Source organism: Rhodamnia argentea, chromosome 2 (genome assembly GCF_020921035.1).
Source record: "Rhodamnia argentea isolate NSW1041297 chromosome 2, ASM2092103v1, whole genome shotgun sequence".
Classification (NCBI taxonomy): Eukaryota; Viridiplantae; Streptophyta; class Magnoliopsida; order Myrtales; family Myrtaceae; genus Rhodamnia; species Rhodamnia argentea.
Genome location: NC_063151.1, coordinates 22,419,788 through 22,430,381, shown reverse-complemented (window position 1 = coordinate 22,430,381; position 10,594 = coordinate 22,419,788). Strand labels below are relative to the sequence as shown.

Sequence of the window (10,594 nt, the reverse complement as noted above, 5' to 3'; positions counted from 1 at the left end):
TTTTGTCGTGGAAAATGAATCGTGTGCGTTCTTATAGCGAAGGAAATGCGATTGCGTTTGCTCGTTGACAAAGCACACAGCCTTGAAGTTTCTCGTATTCTTGTTTGAGTGAGCATTGACTTGGTGTTTGAAAAGATCGCCGCCAACTACATTTTGTCCCACATGTTTGAGATTTGTCCAACTCTTCTTCTAATTTTGCCTCCAAATATTAATTGGTCGTTCCAATTCTATCCCAAAAATGTTGCCGCAAGTTTAAAAAAATGGTTAATAATTCTCATTTAGCCTTGTAATACTCGCTTACTCCCAGTTAATTAAGTTTAATGTGATATCGAAATTCCTTTATAATTAGATTGTAATAGGTAGAGCACCATATGATATCGGTTGGGCGTGCCATCACTAATGACAAAAGAAATTTAGATGAATTGCACTTGCAAATTAGGAAAAGACAGAAGACATTGTGCAAACACAAGGGTGTGCTTAATTTCTCCCTACTTAATTAGGCCTAAAAAGAGAAGGGAAATGCCAATTTACGCCATCAAAAGCATTAGAATGTCATTTTGCTCCTTTCGCCCAATATGCAAGAAGATTTACTCATCAAAATTTGTTGCTCATACAGTTTATAAATCTAAATTCGCTAACATCACCTACATGGAATAGCAAATATGAGAATTTCGATTGCGATGCAGAGATTTATTTATTTATTTGCTTTTGTTTTTGTTTTTGTTATATGCCATTGGCGGGGCAAGTGAAAGCGGTATAGAATTATTTGATTAGATTTTGGTGAGTTAGCGTAAAGCTAACCAATTTCCGACGATTGAGGGACCAAATTGTCACAAATTTAAAAGAAAGAAAAGGTGAATCGACTTGGGTTTGACCCTTTCTCATTTTTTGAGTTTTCTGAAATCGTCTACCGAGGCGGGTAAATTTGCCCGCGTCAATTTCGTCAAAGATTCCGTCAAAAGTAAAAACTATCCTCCTCCTCTCTCTCTCTCAAAGATTCCGTCAAAAGTAAAAACTGTCCTCCTCCTCCTCTCTCTCTCTCTCTCTCTCTCTCTCTCTGCTAGAGCAGGGTAAACGCTTGGGCCCGCGCTAAGAACGAGCCCGTTTCAAAACTGGCCATGCCCTTTATGGGCCTGGTGGGGTCAGGCCCATGGTCCCTAATGGGCTGACCCAGGGCCAATAACTTTTCTGGTAGGCCAGGCCACTTGGTCCAGCCCAACCTTCAAGAAATTTTGGATTTTTGCTTCTTATCGCTGTAGAGCACCCTTATATATATATAATCCCATCACTATCCTCGCCAGCATTCGGATCTCCACACCATTTTATCCCACCCCACGCTATAATATCAAAAGTTCTAAAATTTCCACGAGCATACTTCATGATCGTAAGAAAGATAAAAACGTAGAGAGTAAAATTGTGAGTAGCATCACGTGATGTTCTTAATGCATCAGGCAACCTCTTTTATTGACTAGAATATACACTTGACTACGTTTTTTTTTAGTTAAGAACTCCAAGTAAAATGAAGGAACTTACCAACCAAAATCTTCATCAAATGTGATGATTAGCAATGCATCCTTGTTCATCTCCATCGCCTTTCGTGCCATCACCATGATATCCCTTAGTTGCCAATCGTGGTTTGAGCTTTCCTAACACAACAGTATTTGGGCTACCGCGATAATAACAGTATCTACGATCACTTAATCGTTTCTATTTTAATATTTAGATACTTTAACACTCCCCTTCAAAGTTGGCTCTTCATTTAAACTTTTTCTCATGCTTTCTCCATAAATGACAAAAAATAAAATAAAAGAAGAAGTAAAGTCCCGTTAACATCATGTAAAGAGCGCACGTAAAATGTCCTTGGAGTGTAGTTGCATTATAGGACTTCAAGAGAGCACCACAGTCCAATGCTATTTGCTAGCGGTTTAAATGTTCCGGCCGGTCAAGGGCTTTTTTTTCCGAAGACAATTTAATCGAAATTTTCGTTAAATTAGATTAAAGATTAAAAAAGCTAAAATTTTTTAAAAAAGAAAAAAAAACTTAAGAGTTGGGAGGGTTGCGACGGCCGCCCCATCGGACAGCAATGGTCGGCGACCCTTTCCAGAATCGGGAGAGAGCCGCGACCCTCTCTCAAATCCGAGCGTGGGGCAGCATGAGACTCGGCCTCTTGCGAGTGATCGTGGTGGTCTAAACACCGCACGAGGCCGGCTCAACGTTGATCTCGTGCATGTAGCGCTTGACGCACCTACGAGAGAGGAAGAAGGGCTCGCCCGCTTCATCATCACCGTCGGAGTCGGTGGCGTTCGGGTCGATGATAGATGTCGGGAAGACCCGGGTCGGCTCGGGCAGATTGTTCTTGCATACGGCTCTGGTCGCCTTCTTCGTGATGGCTCGGTGCTCGATGTACTTCACTAGGTTCAAGAGCGTTTGGGCGGAGGATTAGCCGCGGTGGCCGATCGAGAGCGAGAATGCCGACTTTGGCACGGAGTTTCTTCATCGGTTCTTAGCAACTGAGAGTAGTTACCATCCTAAATTCAAAGCGCTTGTGCGGGATTAATTACGGGCTAATTATTTTAGGTGCTTCTTTTTGTTCCTTTTTAAATTTTTAATACCTTCAGAGACCATATAATACTATAGTTTTCTCTATATGGAATCATCTCATATTTGCCCCTATAGTTATATGATAACCAATTTCTTGGATCAATGTACATTAATCATATATATTTGCACAATTCTGCACAATTGGTCTTGCTTAGTAATCCTGAGTTTGCCTAGTAGTCCTTTCCTTTCTCCTAAACAGCAAATAAACGCTATTTCTAGCCGGGCTCGCATGGCCGGACACGTGCCGAGCTTGAGAAATACTAAAAAGGAAGAAAAATATAATTAATATTTCTAATGACTTCTCACTTTTTATCCATTTCCTTATAGAACCCCCATTTTCAGGTTTTTTTTCCAATTTAATTTTTTGAAAAAAATATTTACTAGTTTGGGTCTCGCTCGGCAATTGTGTTGCCGAGCAGTTCTTCTGCTGGGCTCAAGATAGTTGCTCGGCAGTTGGGCCGCAGAGCAAGACCGGGCTTTTTTTTTTAATTTCATTTTTTAAGTGTTTTAATTATTTATATTTATAATATTTAGTTTATTTCGTATTTTTTAACATGTTTATATTTATTTTATTTATAGTTTTTTTCTTGTAAAGCTTATCTTTACAACATAATTAGTAATAATTAATAATAAAATTATTAAGATCTATAATTAATAACTAATGTTGTAATTATGTAATTAATTAAAAATATTCATAAAATAAAATTGGTAAGATATATGAAATTAAGAAACCCTCTTCTTAATTCAATATCTTTATAACATAATCAATCGAAAATCCATCTAGACAATCACGAATCGCAAAAATTGCCATTAATAAATCCCGAAAATACTATATAAAAAAAAAAAGGAAAACCATCTGGATGATCCCAAATCGTAAAAATCCATCGTTCATCACTGCCAACGGCAGTGAATATTGATTAGGACGCCATTTCGCTTCAGCAGACCAAATTTGAGCCTAATCCGATGTCGTTAACCTGATAAAATTTGTCATTTATGAAATGTAGGGAAAAGGGCAAAAGAAGGGTTTTTTTTCAATTTAATTTTAAAAAAATATTTACGAAATGACATCTAGATCCTTGTCCTCCTTAATTTCATATATCTTACCAATTTTATTTTACGAATATTTTCAATTAATTACATAATTACAACATTATTTATGAATTATAGATCTTAATAATTTTTTATATTAATTATTACTAATTATGTTATAAAGATAAGCTTCGCAAAAAAAATTATAAATAAAATAAATATAAACATGTTAAAAAAATAATTATAAACTAAATATTATAAATATAAATAATTAAAACACTTAAAGAAACAAAATTAAAAAAGAAAAAGTAGAAACTGTATATCAATATAAAGGACATATATGCCCCTACGTGATGCTCATAAAATATTCCGATCTTATTACTATAAAAATAACGTTCTCATACACAAAAAAACTTGAAAATATACACATTTTATTAGATTTTCAAACCTCTTTGCAAAAAAATAAAATAAAATAAAATGAAAATAGAAATAAATGAGACAAGAAAGTTATCATCATTCTAAAAGTTAGCTTTTATATGACGGATAAGAGAAATCCTATCCGACCTTATCCTACCCCCTCCCCTTGGATTTTTTTATCCGGGTTATATCCCCTCTATATCCGACATTATACTATCCGGAACACCTACCAAACACGAGATATGATAAAACATATCCTATCCCGAGTTTTATACGGATGACCAAACACAACCAGAGTGTTTTTGCGTCACGAGATTTCATGAGAATGCCATGGCCCAATGTCATCTCACTCTCTGACGATCGAATTGAAGATCAAGGTCGTCGCCACAGAAACCATCATACCTCCATCTCCGATACCAGACCATCTAAAGAATTTCAAGCTCTCCGTCTTCGATCAGCTCACTCCCATCCTCTACACCTCCGTCCTCCTCTTCTACACCTTGAACGCAAACACTTCGTCTCCCCACCGATTCAGTCGTCTCAAGTCGTCATTGTCCAGAGTGCTCGCTCAATTCTACCCTCTCGCTGGGAGGATCATGGACAACCTCTACATCAACTAAGATAGCGGGCGGCGACACCGAGTTCGTCAAAGCCGAAAGTCAACCGCCCTCTCTCCCACATCCTTGATTGCCCCTGCCCGGCCTTACTTCGCAAGCTTCTCCCCATCGACACCGAGTCACCGGAGGCCTCCACCGAAAGCCTCTTGCTCATCCAGGCCAATACCTTTGGCTGCGGCGGCCTTGCCATCGGGGTCTGCTCATCCAAAGGGTTTTGATTTTATTTTTTTCCAAAAAAATGAATTAAAAAAATTATGCTGCCAAAAGCCATCTACAATTTTTTTTTTCTTTTGCCAAAGCCACTTAGGCTAAAAGTATTTGCTTTTTGCTCAAAACTCATCTTCAAAGCCGAATCAAATGCACCCAATTCATCAAATGTTCGCATGTGATGGCAACGACGATTCAAGACTACTTATGTCGCCTATACAAGAGATTTGATATCGTTTTCTGTTCTGTTTCCAAAAAAGCTTTCATTATTGCTCCAACCTAAGGTGCAAAATAATAATAATAATAATAATAATAATAATAATAATAATTATTATTATTATTATTATTATGTCTCTTTAGGTGTACCATAAGGCAACAACATAGGTAAAGTTGTCACCTTAAACTGCAGTCAATGATGACGAAATTTACTTTTGTCACCTTTAGCATTGCCCAGAGGTGGAAGAAATGATTTTTGTGGCCTTTGGGTCGACAAAAGGCGTCCAAGTGTTAGGTTTATCGCCTAAAGGTTAACAAAAGGCGGTCAAATCATCAGTATTTGTGCCGTACGTCATATCCAAACTCGACAAAAACAAATGATTTTTTCAACGTAGGTCTATTTGAAGCGACGAAATTGTATTTTTATCGCCATAAGTTCGAAGTTTTCCTTCCTCAGTGCCACTCAAGTTTCAATGTTGTCGCTTAAGTCTAAACCTAAGGCGACAAAATCATAATTATTTTTTGCCTAATGTCCGACCTAAGGCAAACCATATTGCTTTAGGCCTAATATAAGGTGACGAAATTTCGTATCCGTCGCCATAAAATTTATAATTATGTCCACTTTGATCGATTCAGTATCAACAAAAATATGAGTTTTGTCACTTAAGTTTGAACAACAAAATTCAACAATGTGTCCCCTTCGATTGACTTTAAGGTGACAAAAAAAAAATAAAAAATCGGTCCCCATCACTAAAGGATTTCAAGCAAACCGAGACTAATCTAGTATGTAATTTTCTCTACAACCATTAATCATTCCTTCAGAACTAAAATCCATCCACGAATTAGATATTTCAATCATTAATTGCATCTTTGATAGAATACATAAATATTAAACTACTCATTTATCCAACTGCTTAAGCTTTAAGACAAGGTGACAGTGGTCACATGCAACTTTTAAGGTGGGACAAAATCTCTCCCGGAGCAAAAACAAATATGCACATTGCGTGCCACTTGGAGAAAAAGAGGAGGAAACCTTTTCTACATTCGGTCACGAGTAGATCCAATGCTTTGATTGCAGCTAGATGATCTTGCCCTGGTATTGGAAAGATTCATACTATTTCGACTTACGAATCACAACACTGGCTTTCATTACAATTTACAATGTAGAGGAACTCAGGATCCAAAGTACCGATAAAAGACTCAACCACAGCAGCCAGCTAAAACGAAACTCCCCTAGTACATCACCCATAATATGCCTACAAGACGAGGCCTCGTAGCATCTATTGTATAACGGCAATCAAGAGTTTTTCTTACACGCCTAGGATGCTTAAACAACCCGTGGTTGTTCTCATCTGCCACCGTTAACTGGTGTCATGACATGGTTTTTCATACTATCCGAGGGCCCAGTGTTAATGGTCTCGGTACAATCCATGTACACAGTGGGGTCGGTCATCTCTCCCAGCAGATGAAGCCCCTCTTCTCCATGCAAATCGATGCTACTCATCCATGGATGATTAGGTTTCACTTTTAGTCCCTCCAACTCAATTGCCACTTCCTTCATGGTTGGCCTCTCCTCGCCTTTTACTGTCAAGCATCTCTTCGCGACATTGGCAACTTCCCTCACTCGCTCGTTGTTTCCCTCGTTTGCAATTGCTTCGTCAACAATTTGGAACAATTGATTGTTTTTCAATGCCGAAAGAAAATGCATCGCCGTGGTCCGCTCTATCTCGGGTCGGTTGAAAGAAAGCACCTTCTTCCCGGTTATCAGCTCCACTAGCACAACCCCGAAGCTGTAAACATCGCTCTTTTCGGTCAATTGGTTTGTGTGCAAGTATTCGGGGTCCAAGTATCCCAATGTCCCCTGAACTAGAGTGGACAATTCGGCTTGATCAAGTGGGACTAATCTCGAAGCTCCAAAGTCGGAAACTTTTGCGGTGTAGTTGTCGTCCAAGAGTATGTTTGCCGACTTGACGTCACGATGGATTATGGGAATCGAAGCTGTGGAGTGCAAGTACGAAAGGACACCAGCAATATCCGAAGCAATTCTCAATCGGATATCCCAGGACATCTTGGAGGACTTGTTGCCGTTGTGGATGTGGTCGAACAAAGTTCCATTGCTTATGAACTCGTACACTAACAAAGGCACTTCGGTCTCCAAACAACATCCTAAAAGCTTGACCACGTTACGGTGATTAATCCGAGAAAGCACTATGACTTCATTGATGAACTGCTCGATTCGGGTCTTGTCCACGAGTTTGGACTTCTTGATCGCGACAACCGTGCCGTTTGGTAACAACCCTTTGTAAACGGTACCGTATCCACCTCGGCCGACTATTCTGCTCTCGTCGTAATCGTTCGTGGCCTTCTCTAGCTCTTCGGCTGTAAAGATTTTCGTGGTCTTGGTGGTTCTGTCGCCTTCGTGTAATTGTTGCTGCAAGAGCAAGCCACCGTTTTGCTTGAAGTACTGTTCTTTGAGCCTAATGAGTTTCCTCTTTTGGATTCCCAGATACAGAAAGCTTGCGCTGAATAGCAGCACTATTGTCCCCGCACCAGCACCTGCATGACATAACCAGTTATTTTGTTAAAACCATTGATAAATCTAGCTTGTAGCCAGCTCTCTTTCTCTACGGTTTAGTTTCTGTTTTCAAGTATTTTTCTTCTTTCTTTTCAAAATCCTTCTTTTGAGTTTTGAGTTCTCTTTATTGTAGTAGAGACATTAGATCATCGTCAAAATCAGCTACTTCAGCATAGTACTGTTTGAGGCAGAGACCGAAGTAAACTGAAAGAACTTACCAACAAGTATCTGCACCAAATGTGATGGATTAGGATTAGCAGTGCATCCTTTTCCATCCTTCCTGCCATCACCATGATAACCCTTTGGGCATGAACAATTATAACTCCCAACAACGTTAGTGCAAGTTCCATTGCACTGGTTGTTTTTTGGATCAGCACATTCGTCAATATCTAAAAAAAGGAAAAAACACGCGTACAAACACAAACATATCCACAGTGATGGACTTAAAGAAGAATTGAAAAGGATAGTAATAAGTAAAATTTAAGGGTGCGCATGGTAACACTTCTCCTCTAGAAATCAATTTCTGATCGGGAGTTAAATTTTTCTACTTCTGCTTGTTGATTTTCCTTCTTTTGAAGAGAAATAATTTTTTTTTACTTCTTCAAATGGCTTCAAAACTACTTTTGCGTAGTAGAAAAATGTAATTGTGTAATCAAATGAATTTCTACCCCAAAAGCGCTTCTAGAGCAAAAATTCTACATCAAAAGTGTTGTCATGCGCGCCCTAAACTTCCTGGATGATATCAATGGTAAGGAAAAAGTAAAAAAAAGTCAATGGAAAAATACCTTGACAACCATTCGCGAGGTATGGATTGCCACGGAAACCTTCTGAACAAGCGCACTTGTACCCCGATCCATTTTCTGCGTCGGTACAAGTGGTGTTTTCGGTGCACATGTAGTCCGTGCTGTTCCTGGCGACGTCGCATTTTTTATCCCCTATTGCCCAGTCAAGAACCAGGGGCGCCTTGTCAATTTTAAGTCGCGAAAGATCACCAGAACTGAAGTTGTAGAAACCATTTGCTGCTACGAAAGCGTAGCTGCAAGGGTTGAAGCCCAGGACTTTTGCATGGTTTGTATAGCTGTCAATGGAGATATTGTAGTCGAATGAATCTCTAGGTATGCTCGTCTCGCAGCAACCGATACCCGAGCACGAGCCATTGGTCACTTCGGAAATGCTATTGCATTTCGACATACATCCAAAGGCGAAATTCCCTTGGCGGTCCAAGAAGGACGCGACTGTATCACAACCGACAGCGATGAACTTGTTCTTGGTGTTGGATATGGGGAATCGAGCAAGGGTGAGCACAGGAAAGTTGCTTGAACTTGCGTCATACCCGCCAGAGTTATAGCAGTCTCGGCCGATGAACATGGCTACTTGCATCTCGTGATCCTCGAGAGAGATGTTGAGTATTTGCAACTTACTACCTTTATTATCTAAATAAGGCGTCGGAGGGTCGGTAGAGTTGTCACACTCGACGGCAAATGAGGGAGGGCCATTACGGCAGCTGGGATCACTGTCGCGCGATCCGAAGGGGTATGGAATCGAGAGGTTTCCGCAAGTGCTGCGGCATCCGGGCTTCGTGATTGGATGATCAGCTTCTGCTACTAAGGGATTGTGGTATGGACCCAATACAGCCCCAAGCACCACAACTTTCAAGAGAAGCCTATGGATGACCATGGTTCTTCCTTCCACTCTCTGAATATAATGTTTTTTTTTTTCTTTTGATGGATTAATTTTATGGGTTGGGGGGTTTAAATAAGGAGAAGTAAGGTGGGCTTTTTCTTTTTCCTTTTTTTGTTTTCTGGTCAAGTAACTGTAGTAATTGGCTTAGTTCAAGCTGTGGAGTTAACACCGGCTGGTCTCGGAGACTTGCAAGACACGACTCACAACGTCAAAAGTCTTGTGCAATGAAGTGCGGTGCAAGGTTGCATTTTTCCAAACGTGTAATTCACTCCGATAGAGTAATTAAACAGTAAAAACCATGCCTTCGTCTAAAGACTTGAACTTCTAGAGCAGTTGGCAATGATCTCACTAAATCTCATATAGTATAAGCGCGGGAGATCTTGAGTGTAGAGGAAAATACTTCCATCCTTAGTACAAGATAAAAAGATCAAACTAAGTATGAAGGAGAATGTTAGAATAATTAAATATTAAATCATATATTTATCTAATAACTTAAATTTTTAGAACAGTTCGCTGTGAATTTTAAAGAAGAACAAAGCCATTGCGAGCCAGAGACTGGAGTGCTCTTGTCAAAAAAATAAGTAAATAAATAAATAAAAGAGCTGCTCTTACTTTTCAAATAATCTCTGAAAGGATTCTAGAGGTCAAGGAAAACAGAAGTCTAGGTCTTCTCCTGTCCCATTCGATTTTATGGTAGTTCTTCGTACTGCGATTGGCCCACGCCGAAATCACATGACAGATTCCCCTTTCGAGCCGGCAGCACGGACCCACAAACGAAAGCCATAATGAAAGTGATTTGGAACTGTGACGAGGCCAAAGCTAATCAATGTCATGCTTCGAGGCAGGCTTCGCCATGTTTCTCTTTCCAAGAGCCTCCAACTCAAGAACCCTTCATTGACTATGGCTCAAGTAAAGCTAAAACTAACACGATCATCGAACAATCGAGCTAGCATCGAAACGTGGAGAGGGCACAGTGGAACTTACTTCATTCGAGCGGTGCGTGGCCTCTTGAGTAGACTTGCTTTTGACCTCAAGAAGTGGAAGCCAAAGCACTCTTTTGCATCGACATGATACTCTTTTGTGGAGCTTTTCATGAACTGGGAAAGTGTGTGAAATTTGGAAGGATTTGGCTGCTGAAAAAGTGTTGCAGAGAAATGAAGCAGACGATGAACAGTCTATGCACGAACTCGGGCTCAAACTCAAAGTAACGAGTTTTTTGGGCAAAAGTACGCTTTTAGTGCCAAAAGTT

At 39.8% G+C, this 10,594-nt stretch overlaps 1 protein-coding gene across 2 annotated transcripts; it reads right to left on the bottom strand.

Moving 5' to 3' along the window:
• Positions 1–6,198: 6,198 nt before the first annotated feature.
• LOC125313964 (wall-associated receptor kinase 2-like) lies at positions 6,199–9,367 on the bottom strand. Of its 2 annotated transcripts, XM_048275362.1 has the most exons (3): positions 8,448–9,367; positions 7,881–8,051; positions 6,199–7,643 (listed from the first exon to the last, which is right to left on the bottom strand). In XM_048275362.1, exons 1-3 carry the CDS (start codon positions 9,337–9,339, stop codon positions 6,436–6,438), a joined length of 2,271 nt encoding a protein of 756 aa, XP_048131319.1. In that variant the 5' UTR covers positions 9,340–9,367; the 3' UTR covers positions 6,199–6,435. The 2 variants fall into 2 exon arrangements, with proteins under 2 accessions (XP_048131319.1, XP_048131320.1); XM_048275363.1 differs by lacking the exon at positions 7,881–8,051.
• Positions 9,368–10,594: the final 1,227 nt, after the last annotated feature.

What these genes read in the sequence shown, in the direction of transcription:
- LOC125313964 (XM_048275362.1), bottom strand. Translation starts at nt 9,339, where the DNA reads ATGGTCATCCATAGGCTTCTCTTGAAAGTTGTGGTGCTTGGGGCTGTA. An exon ending in CCTCGCGAATGGTTGTCAAG is followed by an intron (nt 8,052 to 8,447) that starts GTATTTTTCCAT and finishes TCCTTTTTTTAG; the next exon opens with ATATTGACGAATGTGCTGAT. An exon ending in TTTGGTGCAGATACTTGTTG is followed by an intron (nt 7,644 to 7,880) that starts GTAAGTTCTTTC and finishes TATGTCATGCAG; the next exon opens with GTGCTGGTGCGGGGACAATA.